The sequence below is a fragment of the Pseudopipra pipra genome, chromosome 21 (assembly GCF_036250125.1).
Source record: "Pseudopipra pipra isolate bDixPip1 chromosome 21, bDixPip1.hap1, whole genome shotgun sequence".
NCBI lineage: Eukaryota > Metazoa > Chordata > Aves > Passeriformes > Pipridae > Pseudopipra > Pseudopipra pipra.
The window spans coordinates 8,765,218-8,785,351 of NC_087569.1; the positions used below are offsets into that span (position 1 = coordinate 8,765,218).

The window sequence follows — 20,134 nt, forward strand, 5'->3', positions numbered from 1 at the left end:
GCACAACTCAGTAGATTGCCAAGCCTTGGGCAGAATAAATAGCTGCTGTTCCCAGGGTGTGTGTTCCCTGCTGCCTTTGCCAGGGATGCACAGAGCTACAGTATCCAATAGGAAAACACTCCAATGTTGGCTGGATGTAGCTGCCAGCCCAGCTGGGACAAGGGCAGTGCCTGGGGACACGGGAGCTGCAGGGAATAAACAGCTAAAGGAGGGCAAACGTTCAGTCTATAAAGGCTTCCAGCCTAATGTAGGATTAGTGGGAAGAAAATGGACTGCACATTAAAATTCATGAAGGAGTACAATTTAAGATCCATGAATAACAGGGCCGCAGTTATGCAGGACTGGGGATTTGGAATTGTTTTTGGTTTGGTTTGGTTTTTTTTTCAGAGCTGCTGGAAGAGATGAAGTCATTAGCGGGACATGTGTGGCTGCCACATGCTCTGCCCTCGTCACTCTGGACACACACAGCTGATGACACCCAAAGGTTAAACACAGGGACGAGAGGACATGGGGAAGTGCAGCCCCTGGTCTGTTGATTCCCAGACAAAATATGAGGGGGTTTTTTGTGATCTGTTTGATAGTTTGGTGTCCTTGTCCCTGGATCTCAAGGCTCAGTCTGGTAAGGAGCAGTTTTAGTATTTGTTGGGTCTAGGCAGATCTCTCAAGTGGGGGATGTGGCACTTGGGTGTCTCTCACTCTGAACACCCTCTGTGATTCCTGTAACCTTGGGCAGGTCACTGGATCCTGAATCACCCAGCTCCCCCCTGCACTAAACTGGCCCCAGAGGGGTCTGTGGGGTGAGTTTGTTCCTGGGATGTGTGACAGCACCTGGGGTAAGGGATAGGAGGATTTCACACCTGCTTTTTGAGTCTTAGTTAAGCTGCATGAACCTCAGGGCCTTCAAAATGGGGCTGTGGAAGGAAATCACAGGTGAGCCTTGAGCTACAGTCTGTGTTGAGGGCCCTGGGGAAGGAAGGTATTAAGGAGATCTGGCTTTTCTTAATGTCTTATCATGAGGAAAGCCCATGCCAGGGGTTAATTCTGCTGTCCACGAGGACAGAGGTTGGGAAGTCAGCTGCTGTTATTCCGTGGTCTTAATATAGAACAAAAGAGTAGTATTTTGTCCCAGATTTAACAGCTGGGGAAATAAAACTCCTTTGGATGGCAGGAGGTGCTGTCACGTACAAAAGGACAGTTCAGGATAGCTGCCTGTTTTACAGTCATGGAAATGCATTTAAATCACAGCTACAGTGCCCTCAGATGGGAATGTAGAGCCTGAGTGAATTATTGTTTTTCACATTTGATAAGGAAGTCAGGAGAGAAATGATGTCTAATATACAGAAATAGGGTAGAAGCCTCCCATGGGTTGTAACAGAAGAGCAAGCATGTGAAGGTCTCAAAATAGCCACAGCTTTCACTTCTGGAGGTACAAAAGGCCATGAATTAGTGAAATACTTCAGGTGGGGATCCAGGGGGGTGGGTCTGGTCCATGCCCCACGGATTTTTTCCCTGTTTTCTCTCAGGGTATGTGCTAAGTGCCCATAAGCCGCTTTCCTTCATCTCCTTGGGCAAACGTGGGAAGAAAATGTTCCAATTTAACAGGAAAATCTCAGACACCATTTAAAGGTTGAGGTGTTCTCCGATCCTCCCTTCCCCAGTCTCCGGGGAGACCGTTCCCATGCCATCCTGCGTTTATACATCCCCGCAGGGATAATTTCCCTGATCCAAGGGGCCGCTCGGAGGATTTGCTGGAAAAGCTTTTTTTAAACCACGGAGAGGGGTTTCAAATCTTCGGCGGTGGCTTTGTGGGAGCGTGACTGAATTGTTTCCAGCCCTGAGCTCCTCACCTGTCTGGGTCGTGCGTGCGGCTGACAGACAGATGGACGGACAGCCCGTGCTCTGTGTGAGAATGCAAACAGCTGAGCCAAGGCTTAATCCTCCCCCCAGCCCTGACCTTTTTATTCATGCCTGCACCTGGCAGGAGCAGCAATCATTCATGGCTGTGGCCTCGGAAACAGCTGTAGATAAACACTGGAGCTAAATTTAAAAGGGGTGCTGCAGACATGGGGGGGAGGTAAATGAACAAAATCATTTGCTAGCCCATCACAGACCAATTTTAAAGAGAAAAGAGGTTTTTAAGAACATCAGTTTAGGCTGGCAGTGAGCATGGCAGGTCTCTTGTGCTGAATGCAATGATGGTTGTGCAGAAACATTTGCAGAACTGGGGCACAGAGACCTGAGAGTGTGACTGACTGAGGGCGGGTCAGGGCTGTGGCCATGAGCACACGCAGCTCCAGCACCCTGGGACCAGCTGGCTCGGCAATGGGAATGGGTTCAGGCTTCAGCAGGAGCTGTGCAGGGCTGCCTGGCAAACAGCAGGAGGACAGACAGTTGCTGTGGCAGTTCTCTCATCCTCTGTGCAGGGGGATGTGGCTGAGGAGCCTCTGCAGGGGCTGTGTCGTGCCCGGTGCTGTGGCTGAGACGTGCCCTCAGCACAGACTGAGCTGCAAATCCTTTCCCGGCGCAGGAATAGCTGTGTTTTATCCCAGCAGAGCAATTCCCAACCTGGATCTGGCTGTACACTCTCCCTAGCCCCCTGCAGAACAAACCAGGCTAAACCAGAAGAGCAGATTGATGCCAGGGCTGCATTTCCTGCAGCCTCTTTTAGCAGGAGCCTGTGAGTGCACTCAGGAGGAACCTGGCTGTCCTGGCAGAAGGCTGCACTGTGGAAATTGCTGTTTTCCATGGAGCAGGAAAATCTATTCATTATATAAGAGAAAGGCTATGTCATCTGATTCTGTCTTCAAAAAGAAGCAATTTTCAAGAAGCAGAGCAAAATTTGAAATGAAACTTGTCAATTTGTAAATGTTTGGTAGCAAAGGCACTGGAAGACAGCAGATGGAGCTGTGAAAGGGGGTTTGGTTCTTTTCTGTCTACCACCTCCTTTCTCCAGCACTCTTCCTCTGTTTTAAGAATAACACTCCCTCAAAAATGACTCACAGCCAGTGCCACAAAAATCCTGGCTGTCAGAGAAACTGCTGCTTGTCTGACAGGAGTGCAGGGAATGTTGGTTTGTTCTGTCTCTGCTGAAATCACAGCTCGGGGATGGTTCTTCTAGAAAGTGGCCCTACTTAGAGATTCCAGGCACAAGGCAATTATCTGTCTTCCCTTGCTCAGTGTAATTAATAAATGTGGTTTTCTTCCTGGGCACCAAGGGATGCCATGTTCATCATGGAATGGACCATATTGTCCAGAGCAAGGAGATGAAAATTCCCTAGGAAGTCAGAGCTCTCCTCTGGGAAGGTGGATAAACCCACGGGTGTACCAGTAGGGACTGGAATATTCCCCATATCCTGCTAGATCTCTGCTAATCAGAAAAGAAAAGATATCCTCTGCTCAGAAGGGAATAAAGACATCCTCAGGGATAATCTGGGAGAAGCAGCTGGCAGAGCCACAGCCCTCTATCACCCCATGGAATTTGCAGTTCTGTTGGAAGCAGAACCTTAGGAAAAGAGCAGTTTCAGACTTCCTGGCTGCCTGAGGGTGATGGTGCTGCCCTGTGGGATGGAGTTACTGCCAGAGCAGCTGCACGGGTAGAAACACCTTTTTTCAGTTATTGGAGCAGGGAATTGTGCTGGGATTCCTGGGTCCTTCCCCCAGCTCTGCCTTTGATTTGTGGTGTGTGCAGACCCCTTAATTTGTTTCTGTTCTCCCCATCTGTGAAACTGAGATAAGATCACAGGGGAATTGTAAAGTGGGATTCATTAATGTTTATTAGGCAGAGGGAGATCCTTCAATGAATGGCACTGTATTCCGGGAGGACAAAGTTCAAGACTGCAAAGAGGCTGATTAAATCCAAATCTGCTATTTCCAGACTAGGAGGACAAAAAAAGAGAATGGAAAAACCTTACCTAGGCCTATATCTGCCAAAAGCAGTATGTGATTTAAATAAAGTCAAGCAGACTGTGCAAATGTGAGCACATACATGCTTAAACATGAATCTACTGAAACCATTAAATATTTCTTAGTAAATGTACGCAAAGAAAATGTAACGAGGATGTGTTTGAAGTTTCCAGTGTGTATATGATCACCATGAGCTGTGAGTTACCAGTGGCAACATGGCATCATGAGGCAATAAATATGGTATTTCCCATAAAGGGATGTAACAACATCCAGGGAATTGGCACATTCCACTGTGTACCTGAGGGAACAGAGCTATGGGTTGGTTAAAGGAATCTCTCTTAGTTGTGGTGCTGTAATGAAACAGTTACTGCAGTGTAGTCTCTGCTCTGTAAGGAAGGGCAAGAAAACCAGCTTATCTGGGGGATTTTACAATGCCAGTTTGTTGACAGATGAAACAAATATTTATAGGTTAGACACAGCTGAAGGTGGCAACTTTTGGACCATCTTCCATCAGAGTGCATGTTCCCAGTGGGGAGATATTCGTCCTGTTGTGCCAGAGGTAAAAAATTGATTTGTTGTAACCAGAGCCAGTGGGTGGCCTGAATTCACTCCTGGTGTGACAATAAATTTATTGTGTGATTCTTGTCACTGATAGAGCCTAATGGAGGGTGAAACAACATATCCAGGGCGTGTGAGGGAAGCAAACCCTGACAAAACATACCTCAAAAGCCGTGCTTTGGTGCAGACGGGGTTCAGTTGCAGCCACCACAGACGCTGGGAGCTGGACTGGGGCCGGTTTGTGTTCAGCGTTCAGCGCTTGCCACCTTCAGGCTTGATGTGAATCCACAGACGGTGCTGCAGAGGTGGCACCTTAATTCCTTAATCACACGGAGTTTTGGTGCTACTGCTGTCAGCAAAAATCGGGTTTGTTACCCGCTGTGCAACAAGCTTGAGAGAGACACTGGTTATTTATTTCAGAGCCAGGCGCTCGGTGGAATTCCACAAATCCAGCACCACAGCTATTAATACTTTTCACTCTTTGTACATTTTGGCAAATAAAGGAATTAGTGTTCATTGGCTGCAAGTTACACAGTTCTCCTGTTAATTAGTACTCTATCTTCCGTTGGTTAATGATTCTCGCTTCTCACACTAATTATTCTTATGCTCGGTCTCTCTCTTCTTTTGGGTCGGTGGGTTTCTTGGGTCAGTGGTTCCAGAACTAATTTTTACTCAGCTGGAGCTGATTTCAGCACAGTTTCAGAGTTGCCTTGATTAGTCTCTTCCTCTCCTTGGGAGTTTTGCCAGATGTCCCATAAATTCCACATTCTTCGTGTCCACTATCAGTGGACATCCTTTTTTTTCCAAGCTTTGTTAACCCTGCCCTAGGTCTGAGGTCGTTGAAGCACATCCAGCCTTAAATTTTAACAAGGCAATTCTAATTCTATCAACAAATTTGCAATACAAGACACCAAATACCATATTTTGCAATGCAACTCCAAAACAGTGTCATCCGGGTCATCGTGACGGGCTGTATAAGCTCCAGAGGACTTTTTTTAAAGAGAAATATCGCGTGGATTCCACTGAAACATTTAAATCTTAGCTTTGGAAGTGTAAGAACTGTGAAGAACAATTAGCACCGTTAGTGGAAGTGATTAAACAGCAACAGGAAAAATCGTTGACCGTAAGCAGCAGTCGGCACAGATTTCTCGCTTTTCACACAGAAGAGGAAAAACTTTGGTGTGAGGATGAAATCCTCACCTGAGAGCGGCAGGATGTGTGTCTTTTAATCAGGATCGCTTAAACAGGACCTTAATTAGCGGGCTCAAGGCTCACTCTTTGCCAGAAACGTATTTTCGGAGGTGAGTTAGGACTGGGTGAGCTTTAAGGTCCTTCCAGCCCTCAATATTCTGTGATTTTATGATTATATTTGTGATTTCATTTACGATTTACGACTCTGAGCCGAGGTGAAGCGCTGAGGGGAGGAGGGGGCGGGGCCTGCGTGGGCGTGGCCCGGGCGGCGCACGCGCGATGGGCGCGTAAACAGCGGCGGGTTCCGTGAGGGCCCCGGGGGTCTCCCCAGGTGAGGGGGGGCCGGCAGGTGAAGGGGGTCCCCAGGTTAGGGGGTCTCCAGGGGGTCCCCCGACCCCCCCGGGGACCCCCGCCATGGACAGCCCGGCCCTGCCCATCCGCCACTCCCGCCGCGAGCTGGTGGAGGCCGTGAGAGAGCGGCCCTTCCTCATCGTCACCGGCGAGACGGGCAGCGGCAAGAGCACGCAGCTGCCCAGGTACCTCTTCGAGGCAGGTAACGGACCCCCCCCCCCGCGGGCCCCCGAGGGTGGGGTATGAACAGGGATAAACGCGGATAGTCCTCCGTGTCCCCTCAGCTTCGGGCTGGGCTGTGCTGAGAGGAGGGTGATTGGACCCTTTAAATAAAAAACCCCTGTTGCCATGTGTATGTTGCGTAGGTAGGGGTGTGCGAGCTGACTCGGAGCTGCACAACTCACGGTGCCGATAACTCCAGGGTCGTGGTTCGATCCCTGTACGGGACATTCACTTAAGGGTTGGACTCGATGGTCCTCGTGAGTCCTTTCCACCTCAGAATATTCTATATAACCTCAGTGTCCCAGTTCATCTCAGATCACTGGGGTTCTTTCAAGCTGGAGGAGGCCCTGGGGTGACCCTAATGCGACCTTCCAGTACCTGAGAGGCTCCCAGAGAGCTGGAGGGAGACTTTGGACAAGGGTCTGGAGTGACAGGACAGGGGGAATGGCTTCCCACTGCCAGAGGGCAGGGTTAGATGGGATATTGGAAAGGAATTCTTCCCTGTGAGGGTGGTGAGGCCCTGGCACAGGTTGCCCAGAGAAGCTGTGGCTGCCCCTGTATCCCTGGAAGTGTCCAGGGGCAGGTTGGACAGGGCTTGGAGCAACCTGGGCTAGTGGAAGGTGTCCCTACCCATGGCAGGGGGGTTGACACGAGATGATCTTTAAGGTCCATTGCAGCCCAAACCATTGTGTGACTCTGTGCTCTCCGCAGGCCTGGCCAAGCACGGGGCCATCGGTGTCACCCAGCCCCGGCGCGTCGCCACCATGTCGGTGGCGCAGCGGGTGGCCGAGGAGATGGGCTGTGCCCTGGGCACTCTCGTGGGGTACCAGGTCCGCTTCGACGACTGCACCTCCGAGGTAGGGCCCTGGGGGTGGCATCCTGTGGGAGCAGGGGGCTCAGTGGGCTCTGGCTCAGGGTTTTGCCCCTGGGCCTCTCCGTGGGGTGGCACAGCCTCGGTGCCTCTCTGGGGGCTTTGGTTGTGGAAGGTCTCAGAGACTGCAGGAGCTGCAGCTGTTTGTGTTGTATAACTCATTTGGTGAAGTTTTTTGCATCATGTAAGTTATCTGATGAAGTTTTTTGAACCCCTTGCAAGTGAAACGTTGCCGAGCACCTGTGGTGTGGTGCATGATGATCACCTGTGGTGCAGTCTGAGAGTGGAAAAGATGGGATGATCTAAGTGTTTGCTTGACTTTGAAATGATAAGCCAGGATAACAGCTGATTGTCTGATTAAACCTTTCAGGACACTGCCATCAGGTATATGACTGATGGCTGCCTGTTGAGGCAAATCCTGACAGACCCCCTCCTCAGCAAGTACAGCATCATCATTTTGGATGAAGCCCACGAGCGCAGCCTCAGCACTGTGAGTGTCACCTTATTTCTGTCCTTTGGGGTCACTGTTTCTCCTTTTTTATGGTCTGCTTATACCTTCCTTTCACTTCTGCACAATCCCCAGGGATTTTGACTGCCTTTTGCTGTCCTGAGACCATAGAACTTTATTACAGGCTCAATAATCTGAAAATAAGATGTGACCTGTAGTCCTGTTGCAATTGGCATAGCTGTTGTGTTTGAAAGCATTCCAGCAGCTTTCCTGGCTGTTGGATGCTCTCCCAACGTTTCCAGGAGTTTGAAGCCAGCACAGTGAACACAAACTTTCTAGAATCTTTATTTTTCCACTCACTAACAACATATCTTTCTTGCTCTAGTGTTTCTAAGGGTGTGTTCACAACTGTGCAAAGAGATTATGGCTTTTAGGACCATAGAAGTGTCCAGACTGACCTAAGTCCCAAAAGCTCTCAAAAGTCACCCTGACCCTTCTGTGGGCAGCACAGGGACACTCAGGTCACTCAGTCCTCAAGAGATTGTGTTGTGTGTCAGACAATCTGCTGCTCCAGCAAACAACCTGCCAGCCCAGCTGTGGAAAGGGGAAAATGTTCTCTGAATCCCAGTTCTGCCCTCAAGCATCTGAGGGTATGGCACATAAACTTTTAAGAAGTTACTGCTCCATCACCTGTGTCCCTGTAAGGAGCAGGTTTTTAATCCAGAGCACCCCAGAGTAAAATAAACTTGCTGAAATCATCACAATAAGTGGTGAAACAAAGGAGGGTGCACACACAGTCAGGTGATACGCTGAAAAATGGGGTGAAAAATGGCTCTGAGGTGACTGCTGGCAAATGACTTGACCACGAGAGTATAAAAATGAAAAACAAAGGAATTTAAGGTATACTGGTTCTGTCTGTGGGCTGTGAGAAGAGCTGATAAAAACTAATTAAATTCTAGAAACCAATTAATGTGCTTACAAAATGACCAGGGTGAAAAATATGTTTTCTTCCGAGCGCTTAGGCCTGGAACACGGGATTTTCATTGGAAAAAACCAGTCCCTTCCAAGTGCTTCAGGTACTTCTAGTAAAGCTGGGGTATTAACATCAGTTGCTTCTGTTTTTTCTCTCAGGATATTTTATTTGGTTTGCTGAAGAAACTCTTTCTACAGAAGAAGCCCCCGGACAGGAGGACGGAGATGAAGGTGGTGGTGATGTCGGCCACCCTGGAGGTGGACAAGCTCTCCGAGTTCTTTGGACACTGCTCAGTGCTGCACATTCCAGGGAGGAGTTACCCTGTCAAGGAGATATTCTGCAACCTGCTGAGCCCCAGGGACGTGGGCAGCTCTGCCTATGTCACAGAGGTCTGGTGGCTTTGTTTTCTGGGCGTGTTCTCTGGTTTTGGTGTGATTTAATCTGGGACAGACCACAGGAATCAGCTGCTGGATTGTGTCTCTGAGCATCCCTGCAGGAAATAGGGAAGAAATAATTAGTATGATGAGTTTGAGAAAGGTTGCAGCTGTTATTGGCTTGTCTGTTGTTTGTTCCAGGCTGTGAAAGTCACGCTGGACGTCCACCTGAATGAACCAGAAGGCGACATCTTGGTCTTCCTGACAGGTGCGAATTTTTCCTTCCACCACCCATGGTTATTCCAGGTTATTCCATGGCACTGCCAGCAAAACAGACTGTCTGCTTTGTCCCAGAGCAGTGAGTGGAGAAGGGAAAGGTGGGGGTTGATGCACACAGTGATCATTTTCAGAGCATTTTAGGAATATCTGTACCCCTGAGGCCAGATAAGAAAATCATTAACTTGAAAATTTGCATATTCTCTTCCCTTCTTGTGCCAGATTGACTCTGTGTTGTCTGCATGTTTTATTTTGTTGTTAGTTCAGGAAGGAGGCATAGGCCAGGCCTTTAGGCACTCATCCTTTCAGGAACAGCCTTGGTGAGAGGCACTGTGGAAAGGCTGGATGTCACCTCCTGAACTTAACTCTCATTACGCCCTTCTTTTAATGGTGTTGACAGCTCTGTAATATTGACAAACCAATCTTGTTTAGAGATGTTGCAAACTAGGAAGGCAGAGTCGTGACTACTTCAGTGCTCTTCTATGTCTTTTAGGTCAAATTGAGATAGAAAAAGCCTGTGACTTGCTCTTCAAGAAAGCAGAGTCCATTGATTACCGCTACGAGGTGCACGATCAGGCCGTGGAGGGATTGCTTATCCTGCCTCTGTATGGCTCAATGTCAACAGGTAAGAGCTTATGATGTCACAGGGAGCTTAATTCACACCAATGTGAACTGCAAGAGTTGTTACAAACAGCATCCTCATCAAATCTTTCTGAAAAAATGCCGTTAATTAACCCATTTGTTACAATACTGCGGCACTACTGGGTTTTTTGGTGGTGTTCATAAACTAATCAAACTCCTCTGTGCTTGCACTGCAGCCTCCAGTTCAAATTCATATCCACTGGATGTGGCCTCACATGGCTTCAGGATCCTCAGCTTAGGGAGGGGATGGTGTGTAACTGGAAGTTCAGATGGCCTCACTCTTTGTTTTAGGTGGAAAAAACGTTGCCAGGAGGTTTTTGGTGATGAGAGCAGAGAAGGGAAGATAGTGGTGCAGTGTCACACAGTGTAGGAAGGTGCAGGTTATCAGAGGCAGGCACTCTGTTTTGTTTGGCAACAGTACCACAGTTAGTTCCCAAGAGTTAAAACCAGAACCCTCTTGAACTTTGCTGTATTTTCAGATGAATTCGAGGGCAGTGTTTGAATATGTGGGTGCAGTTTGGAGGCTGCCAAGGGGCTGAGTGAGTGCTCAGAAGAGCAGGACATGGGGGAGTTAATTAGTTTTTTTTTTTTAATGTTCACATTCATTTGCTCTGGTGGTTAAAACCCTTCAAATCCTTCATGAAGATTCTGTTCAGACCAGACATCTTGTTTATTTTCCTGGTTAGGAAACAGCCAGGAGAGTTGGCCTTTTTCCAAATCTGGGATATCTGAGCAGTAAAGAAAATATTATCTGATTTCTGGCATTTGCTAAAATAACACCAATTCCATGTTTTAGGATGTTGTGTGATTCACTTTCTAATGTCATTCAAGTGACTTTCACTCAGCATTTGAGTGAATTTGGTGGAAATCAGTGCTGTAACATGAACTGTTTGACTGACTCCCTGTCATTTCAGATCAACAGAAAAGGATATTTTTGCCAGCTCCTACGGGCATTAGAAAATGTGTGGTGTCCACAAACATTGCTGCAACATCTCTGACCATCGAAGGAGTCAGGTATTGTTTTGTGTCCTTCCTAATAGCTGTGACAGAGGGGATAATTCAGGAAGTTCTGTCTTCCTGAAATTTTTGTACCTGCCCTGTTGCCTTTTTCATGTGTGTGTGTGTGTGGTGAGAAAACCCTTAATACCATTATATAGTCTTAGAGATGACTGCTGGGTTTGGGCCCTAATTTGAAATCAAATCTTGGCTTCACTAAGTGACCCTGTGGTACCTGTCTGTGTGCTGAGAGCTCTGTCCTTTCCCTCTCTCAATCCTTTTGCCCAGGTACGTCATAGACAGCGGGTTTGTGAAGCAGCTGAATCACAACCCCCGAGTTGGCTTGGACATACTGGAGGTGGTTCCCATTTCAAAGTAAGTTTTTAAACGTGTCTTGGTGTTCCTGGGAGTTGCTGTGACAACACCATGTATTGGTGGATCTTTCAAAAAAAATAAGTAAATAAAAAATGAGGAGCAGCCTCGAGGTTCTGTGATTTAAAGCTGTTTCATTTGTTGCTACGTAGGAAGTGGTTCAGGATATAAAATTTTCTATAAGTTTCAGACATTAAGAAGGAACTGACAGTGCATTGTCTGCAGCCTGAACAGGGGCTCACATGTCCTCTTGTGTTTGAATACAACAGCCTGATTCAGAGAAGCTTAAAAAAAATCTTCCGTGCACAGAAACGCTGCTCCTGCCCGTCCTCGTCCAGCTGGAATTCTCAGCTGCTGCACAGTAAAATACCTTCTGCCTGCAAGCACAGAAATTGTTGTTTTTTGTCATAGTCACCCCGTGGGTAATACTAGAAGGGATTGAGAGTTTGGATGTTGGTTTTTCTGGAAGGAGCGAGGCGAAGCAGCGAGCTGGCCGAGCCGGCAGGACCTCGTCCGGGAAGAGCTACCGGCTGTACAGCAGGGAGTTCTGGGAGCAGTGCATGCCTGACCACACCGTCCCAGAGATCAGGAGGACCAGCCTGACATCTGTCATCCTGACCTTGAAGTGCCTCTCCGTGCATGATGTCATCAGGTGACCTCTGGGCAGGGGATTATCCCTGTCTCCCCGAGTCTGGGCAGCGCGGCACCCGGAGCCTGTTGGCAGGAGGCAGGATTAGGTTCCCCAGCCAACTGTGACACTTCAATTCAATCAGCTTTTCTGCTGTTCTCCCCAGCCTGTAATTCCAGGTTGGATCTTGAGCTCAGGTTTGGGGTTCTGCCAAAACTGGCTCGCTCCAAAATTCAATATATAGCTTGTAGCATTCCTTTAAAATATTGATGTTTATGCCCCAAAAGCTTCATCTCTGCGGGATGGTTTCATTTTAAGATCATACAAGTGCAGAAAATACAGTTGAGCTTTGTGTGTGCCATGCTGGGATTTGTCATCAATCATAATTCCCCAGCTTGAGGCAGAACATGCAGTAACACACCCTTATGCTGCAGGTTGTTATGTGCACTTTGGTCAAAAACCTGTATTGGGAGGTGAAAGAAGTATTCTAATAAATATGAAAACTAACAAAGCTATTCTGGGTCTGAACAGATTTTTTTTTTTACTTCATTTTTTTCTACAGATTTCCCTATTTGGACCCCCCTGAAGAAAGACATATTTTAGAAGCTCTCAAGGAACTTTACCAGTGCAGTGCTATTGACAGGTAAAAAATAAAGGGGTGCAGTCACTACAGGAATTTAATGGTTTAACTGGTGTCAGTGTGTGTTTGTGTGGACTAAAGGACTTCCCCAGCAGTAGAATATGTTTCCTCATTTAGCTTCCAGGAAGTTACTACTGGGGTTTAATATAGGCTGTAAAATCAGGGTTAGAGCTGGGCTTGGGGATTGAGAGATACAGATCAATTTGTCCACATTGTCCTGGAGTTCCTGAGTGACCTCAGACAAATTACCTCAACCCAGTGCTGGAGCTCCTGATGGCAGATCCCAGACTGCTGTGACAGAGGAATTTGGGCTTTAGCTGTGAGGTCCATCCAAGAACTCAAGGCAGGAAGCAAGATCTTATCCTGAGCTTCCAGGAATTCTTCTTGCAGGAATTAAATAAAAGCTGGCTGTGCCTGGCATGGAGCAGGCACAGGCAAACTGGGGACACTTCTTCGTGTCTCCAGCACCTGTCTGGGCACACACATCCAGAGGGAAATGCTTATTCCATGCCCTTAATCAGGATGTGGTGGCTGACTTAGGTGTGCATGCCCCCCTTTAACACTGAAACACAAATCTGGTGTTTCTGTCTTTTTTCCTGGGATAAGGAGAGGCCATGTGACAAGACTGGGAGAATTCCTGGTGCAGTTTCCCCTCCCTCCCAACCTGAGCTGTGCTGTCATAAAAGCTGCTTCCCTTGACTGTGAGGATCTCCTGCTTCCCATTGCAGCCATGCTGTCCGTGGAAAACGTCTTCATCCGGCCAGGTAGGAAGCCTCTTATCCCCAAAGCAGCCCCATATGTTTTTAAAGCTTTCCATGAGCTTGGAGTCAGGGCACATTGCATGCCAGGAATTGGACAGCAGCTGTTCCAAAGGCTCCAGACCAGCATGGAATTGGGTTGCCTTTGTCCCAAGGCTGTGAGCTGGGAAGCAACGTTTGCGTAAGCAGGAGGATGCTGAGAGGTCATGAGGGGGAAACTGTGTTACAGGAGGGGAAAGAGTAAAAAAAAAAAAAAACCCAGAAAAGCAAAATGCACCACAGCAGATGTTTTGCTGTTGGTCTGAGTACAGAAAACAGGGACTGATTAATTTGTTTTTAATGAACGGGGTCACCTCTGGATTATCTTTCCTGTCAATAACTCTGTTTAACCAAATAGACCTTTAAGTTACTGTGAGAAGCTCAGCTTGTCACTGCCTTGTTTCCAGTGTTTTTCTAAAGGGAAAATACAGTTTTGCTGTGGTTCCAGGGTAGCACCTTTTGTAGTGCTAAACCCAGTCTCTCACATTCTCCTTTCCCCTCCTGTCTGTCCCCCTTCGTGCTCCATATATTTGTATATGTCCTGTCTTTGTGGGAGACCTTTGTCCTTCCCAGTCACTCCCTGGCTCTTGTCCAGTTATCCCTGTAGTCCATTAACTGTCCCTGTTAGCACAACAGCCCCAGGCACTGCTGACACCACTGATAACCTGGAATCTGCTCCGGGGTCCTTCCCATTCCCACAACTGTCCCTGTGCTTTCCCATCCTCCCTCTGGCAACGTGCCCTTGTTCTCTGATGCATTTGTAACTCTTCAGCAACCCTGAACACTGGGAAGAACACGGAACTCCCACCCTGAAGGCACCTCAGGATGTGTAGGATCAGGCCTCCTTCATCCATGGTACCTTTAATACCCACAAACTTCTGCCATCCTCTGCAACAGCAGCACTGCAAAAAGTTGTGTCTCCCTCTCCTGAGGGGAAAAGGTTGTGCTGGAGAAGAAATTCTCGGGGTATTCAAACCTTGAAATAACACTTTGGAAGTGTTGCTTTTGCCCAGCACATTCCTAGCACTTAGTGAAGGTGGATTCCCACTAAACTCACAGATGCTCATGTTTTTCTAGACTCTTATTTAAGACCTCCACTGCTGTGGCCCTGGGACAAAAGCTGAGTTAAATAGATTAGATGGGGTGGTTTCAACAGCCTTGTTTTTTCTCTCTCAGGGTAAAACTTCCACTTGATCCTCAGGAGCTGTTTGTTTAAGGTCTCTGTTCCTTTATCTTTCCATGTCACCATCTGAGCTGATTGTGAGAGAGAAATATGTAGAACCTTTCCAAGAGAGCAGGATTCTTCATCTCTATTTGCTGACTGATGAGATTAATGACAGATTTAATAGCATCTACATGCTCTTGTTCAGCAGGAATGGAAGGAGGAAGAGCTGTAAATGCAGCTGTGGAGGAGAGACAAATCTAAAAATAACATGAATAAAGAGCCCAGGCTGCCAAACACACTTTGGAGAGATGCTAACAGGACATTAGGGAGTGCTACCTAAAAATGACTTTAAGTGAGATATAACTTACTTCCTCAGGTGATCCTCAGAAGCAAAAGGAGGCTGAGCTTCAACACCAGGAACTTTCCTCACAAGTGGGAGGATGCAATGACTTTGCAACCCTCTTAAATATTTTTGAACAGTGCAAAGCAAGGTATAAAATGATCCCTTACAGTAAGTGGTTTTGCATTGCTCATAAATCCCAGGTGCTGCCAGTCCTTAGATGTGCTGCACATACACGTGTGTCCTCGTGCCTGATTGCAGATTTATTCCTTCTTTGAGCTGTAATTTCTGTCATTATTTAAGCCAACAAAGTATCTGCTGTGTAGGTTGTTGCCTTTGTGTGACCATAACGAGAAACAGAGGCAAGTTTCTGCCTTCAGCTTCCAAAGGGCTTCTTTATAATACAAATATTTCTGTTCTCAGCAAGTCTCCCTCAGCCTGGTGCCAGAGACACTGGATCCATTGGAGGGCTTTAAAATCTGCTTTTAGCGTGGAAAAACAGCTCCGGGAAATCACCAGTAAACTGAAAGAGGTAAAAAATGTAATTTCTAGTTATGTTTGAGTTATGTAAGTTTATATTTCAGACATGTACTGGACCACTGAGCCTTTGCCAGATGGCTGCTGCCTTCCTCATGTAGAAACTAATCCACTTAAATATTTTTTTAGAGCATCCTTGCTTGTGTAACTAACAGGTATGATGGTGGGAACAGGCAAAAAGGAGAGTTTTTCCCCTTTCCTCATGGTTTCTGTACAGTGAGAAACCCAGAGTTTAAAATCCATGGGGTGGAAGGGGGTGTAACTGCTTTTTCTTTAGGAAAGATCCTGATTTGTGTTGTTCTTCCTTTACACAGCTGCCAGACTTCCCCAAAGAGACTTTTGAAGGCTCCAGGACTGAAATACTGAGGAGGTGCCTGTGTGCAGGATACTTCATCAATGTAGCTCGGAGGTGAGGAAGGGAGTTTGGAGATTGGGATGGGAAAGATGTCACACACATTATTTATATATATATTTATATACAGAGGGCTGTGTGCTGGGCAAAGGAGTAACTGCAGCTGCAGGAGCTGTTTCTGTGCAGGGCTGGAAGCTTTGTAGGGTCTCTGCTTTTCACTGTCATTACTATTCCAAGGATGTAAGAAACTTCCCCAGGAATGTCATTTTTCTGTCTGTGGGATGAACTCCCAAGCTGATGGGGTAGTTCCAGGCATTAAACTAAAGGGCTTGGAAATTTCCAGTAATCATGGCTGTCAAAGGCTCCACTCCCAAACCCTGTGCTTATTGTGTTGCTGTATCTGCAGTGCTACTGTGGGAAATCAGATATGTTTTATTCCTCGTTGTTTGTTGTTTTTTTTTTACAGTTTAATTCTGGAATCCCCTTTCTCTCCTTAGATATTTGACTTTCTCTACTTAGATATTTGACTTTTGACTTTCTCTGTGTAGATATTTGAGTATTTTGTCTATGCTGCAGCTGGTTAGTTTAGTTCAGTCTTGCTGTCCGTGTTGCTGTCTGATCACAGCAAAGTGTGGTTCGTTATTTGTTTGTTTATTTATTTTTTCCCAACCCTTTCAGATCTGCAGCCAGGACATTCTGCACAATGGACGGACATGGCAGCATTGTCTACATCCACCCCTCATCCACAGTGAGTTTCCAAAGTCTGTTGGTAAAGTAGCAAAGGATCTGTAACAGGGATAAGAGGTGCTTGGTCTGGTGCAGTGTTCATTTGGAGAGTGGGGAAGAGCCTCTTCAAAATTCTCTTCAAAGAACTTCTTCAAATTTGGTGAATGTTTGGCTTATGATACGAGTGTAACACAGACTGAACTTTCTCTCTGGGCAGTTTTAAGCAAGTCATTCCACCTTAATTTCCCTGAAAATTAAGGATAATGTCACCTCGCATCTGAAGCGTTGAAAAACGCTCCAGTGAAGGGGGGCTCTGGAAGTAAAAAAACTCTTTTCAATCAGCTCAGAAAGAATCTTTTTTGACTGATTTTCCAGCTGTACAACCAGGAGGCTCTGCTGGAGTGGATCATCTTCCACGACGTCACCGTGACGTCCAAGATCTACGTGCGGACGGTGTGTCCCGTGCGCTACGAGTGGGTCAAGGACCTGCTGCCCAGGCTGCACCAGGTCGATGCCTACGAGCTGAGCAGCGTGGCCAGGGAGGAGGTGACAGAGGAGGAAATAACCAGGTGGAAGCACAGGGAGGACCTGAAGAGGCAGTTGGGTGAGCACAGGGAGGCCGTGTCTACGGGGCAGCTTCTTGGTTGTGTGGACTCCTGTTATGTCACTGGATTCATTCTGGCCTGGAATGAATTTTTTCATGTTTGATGTGTGTGGTTCTGGCTGTTCTCTTCTCTCTGCAATCCTTGTTGTCTGTCTCTGCAGTGTGAATAGTGGTGTTTCCTTACTGGCTCTTGCCGAGGTCCTCCCTTCTTCTGGCTTCCCAGAGCTCACAGGGGCAAAACTTTAACACAGAACTGGCTAAAAGCATTTTGAATCTGATTATTTTGAGTTATTATCTGATTATTTAAGTTTATAAAGGCTTAATTAGTGGAAGGAAAGGCTGCAGCATGAGCTGAATTATTATCTGACTGCAAGACGGAATAATTACAAATATTCTAATGGAATAGAATAGAAATATCCCAATAATTACAAATATTCTAATAAAGGGTTTCTAACCATAGATACCCAAATAAGACTGTCCTGAGAGAGAGAAGTCCTAAGGGTTATGGAGAAGAGGGGAAGGGGAAAAAATCAACCCAAAAAACCTCACCCACCAAAAAACATGAAGGAAAAAGCGTCACATTTTGCTGAATGTCTCCTTCTGACAGTGAGTTTAATGCCATATGTTTGAATAGTTTTAATTAAGACTGGTGCCTGCTGACTGATCTGCTGCTTGACATTCTCTGAATTCTTCTGTCAGCAGGTCCCTAAAGCAGCCAAGTATTCCAAGGGCCTCTTTCCTCCCGAGCTGACCCTTCCAAAACATCCACTTTAATGGACAGCACAGGCACTGGCAACATTGATTCTCTTCCATTTCCTTAAAATGGAGACTGCTGGGCTCAGAGAGTGTGCACTGTTGTATAAACCCACCATTTTAAATGATTAAAAAACACATTTCATGTGGTTCTAAATGGGATAGGAAAGGATATTTGCATTATTAGGTAATGCAGAGGGGCACCATCCAGCTGAAGTCCAAGGAGCTGAGGTCTGTTCTCCATGTCCCTCCTAACATTGTGACTTCACCAGGCCATTGTCAATTCATTTGAGATTAATATTGACCTAACAGATGATGTATTTCTGGGAGCTTCATAAAAAGAGGTGGCTAAATAGCTGAGAAAGGCTTAATTAGTGGAAGGAAAGGCTGCAGCATGAGCTGAATTATTATTTGACTGCAAGACAGAATAATTACGAATATTCTGATAGAATTGATAGAAATATCCCAATAATTACAAATATTCTAATAAATAATCTAATGTTGATTAAAGCCCCAGGGACAGGCTGCAGTAGCTGCTTCATTCACACAGCTTTTAGGCTCTCAGAGTCTTTGATTAATTTTTTATTATTGTTATTTTAAACTGAAAACATTTCTTGCTTTTCTTGCCTCCTGGGAGAAGCCCTGCCAAGGTCTCAGTGCTGGGGGAGAACCTGCATTCCTGATGGTGTCTGATCCCAATATTGGCTTTTCCCACTCCCTTATCTCCTTGTTGTCCAATCTCTTCCCCTCCCTCTGGAAATTTTTCAGAGATGGTTTATTCTAAGCTTATTTCCTGTCCCTCTCCTGCCTAAACCTGAGTTGGAGATGTGTAATTTAGAGAGGAAATGGGTGCCTAGAACACGAGATGCACGTTCTGTGTTCCAATAAAACCCAAGGTACACGCTGGGGATGAGAAGAGCCCAGCTGCAAATATTGACATGGGACTTCAGGCAGGATTTTAGTTTTCATTTTTTTCCCCTCCCTGCTGTGGTACAGTCTGTCCTCTCTGGAAGTCATTCAAATGCCTGCCTGGGACTTGAAATAAAAAAAAAAAAAAGAGATCCTGTTGGGTGGATTTTTGGGGTATTTTACCAACAGGAGGAATTGTAGTGCTGGGGGTGGGGGTGGTGACACAAAAGAGTATATATTTTTTTTCTCTCCTCTTCTCCCCCCCCAGAAGGAGCCACAGACAACTCTGCCAAGAAGATGGAGAGAAGGAATGATGATCAGTCCATCCTGGATGCCAGAGCCCGTTACCTGGAGAGGAAGCAGCAAAGAGCACAGGGTTTAGGTGGCCCAGTGAAAGAAACGGGGTAATTCTGGTGGCAGCTCCACTCCCATGTGAGGGAGGGCGGTTTGTGCAGCTCTGGGGATGTTTGCACGATGCAAAGTGACTCACAGGAATGGAGGGAAACTTCTGCTTTGTGGTTATTTCAGTGCAGAAGAGGAAAACACAACCTTCCTTTGCTGCATCCAGCAGGGAAAAGTGACCAAGCTGAATTTTGTTGCTGTGTGTCACTGGCAACAGTTCACTGGCTGGAAGACTGTGGTGCCAATTCTGCAGCATTTAATTGACTTAGAAAGGTCTCAGTGCCAACAAAAATAAAATTTTCTTAAAGATTGGCTGGTTTTTTAATTTTTTTTTTAAGGAGTGGAACTGTAAGTTTTTATCCATTTCACTCAGTATGATGGTTGTACAGCCTCAGTGCTCCTCCACTCCTCAGCTAAATGTGCAGGAAGGGCTCTTTTGATGATGGAGCCATCAGGATTAAATCCAGAAGGACATTTGCCCCCTGCATTCCCTGCTGCACCACGTACAGGGATGGCTCTGGGTGAAGATGTCTTTGTGTGCCAAGTTCTGGCAGTGTTTCCACATTCCTGCTAACAAGGCATCATTTTTGTCAGGGATGACTTAGCACTGTGGGTTTTCCTGCTGGCAAAGGAACCCACCCCAGCAGTGGATCCCTTATCCCCCAGGGCTGGCAGCAGGGCTGCTCCTAATGGGCTGTTTGTCTGGATTTGGGGACTGTTATTTTTAAAAGATATGGATTTTGATCTCAAGAATGACTGTTTCAAATGTGTGGGAAGAACACACGAGGAAATACAAGCTTTTGTCCTTAAGCTGTGATGCTTTGTCATCATAAAGTTTGTCTCCTTCTCAGTAAAGAAATAATCCTGTTTTATCACCTCAATAACCCTAAAATGTTCCAGTGTGGAGCTTGTACAAGACAATTTCCAAATAACTGGAGGAACATGCTGTCATTTTTTCCCACCTCTGTGTGTCACCTTCTTGCTTTCCGGGTCACTTGTTAAAAGGGATGTGGTAAAATATTCACCATTCCCCCTCTGCTCCACCTTGAGCATTCCAGCCTGATCAAAAGCTCTCAGAAACCTTGGGATTCTTTGTGGGAAATA

The 20,134-nt window shown here is 46.5% G+C and overlaps 1 protein-coding gene across 3 annotated transcripts; it reads left to right on the plus strand.

Annotated features, from left to right (window-relative positions):
* The first annotated feature begins 5,909 nt into the window (after nucleotides 1–5,909).
* Nucleotides 5,910–19,339, plus strand: DHX40 (DEAH-box helicase 40). 3 transcript variants are annotated; one of them, XM_064678006.1, is made up of 17 exons: nucleotides 5,910–6,188; nucleotides 6,937–7,082; nucleotides 7,467–7,586; nucleotides 8,676–8,906; nucleotides 9,093–9,159; nucleotides 9,661–9,792; nucleotides 10,724–10,823; nucleotides 11,094–11,180; nucleotides 11,647–11,829; nucleotides 12,368–12,448; nucleotides 13,052–13,209; nucleotides 14,784–14,898; nucleotides 15,171–15,279; nucleotides 15,599–15,693; nucleotides 16,315–16,384; nucleotides 16,738–16,966; nucleotides 18,897–19,339. In XM_064678006.1, the coding sequence occupies exons 2-17, from the start codon at nucleotides 6,990–6,992 to the stop codon at nucleotides 19,034–19,036; spliced, it is 2,010 nt and encodes a 669-aa protein (XP_064534076.1). In that variant the 5' UTR covers nucleotides 5,910–6,188; nucleotides 6,937–6,989; the 3' UTR covers nucleotides 19,037–19,339. The 3 variants fall into 3 exon arrangements, with proteins under 3 accessions (XP_064534076.1, XP_064534075.1, XP_064534074.1); XM_064678005.1 differs by having other exon boundaries at nucleotides 5,919–6,205; nucleotides 18,900–19,339; XM_064678004.1 differs by having other exon boundaries at nucleotides 5,920–6,205.
* The last annotated feature ends 795 nt before the right edge of the window (nucleotides 19,340–20,134 follow it).

Bases quoted from the DNA above. Each gene is read 5' to 3' on its own strand.
- DHX40 (XM_064678004.1), top strand. From the start codon at position 6,067: ATGGACAGCCCGGCCCTGCCCATCCGCCACTCCCGCCGCGAGCTGGTG. The intron at 7,083-7,466 runs GTAGGGCCCTGG...TAAACCTTTCAG, and splicing joins TCGACGACTGCACCTCCGAG to GACACTGCCATCAGGTATAT. The intron at 9,793-10,723 runs GTAAGAGCTTAT...CTGTCATTTCAG, and splicing joins GTATGGCTCAATGTCAACAG to ATCAACAGAAAAGGATATTT.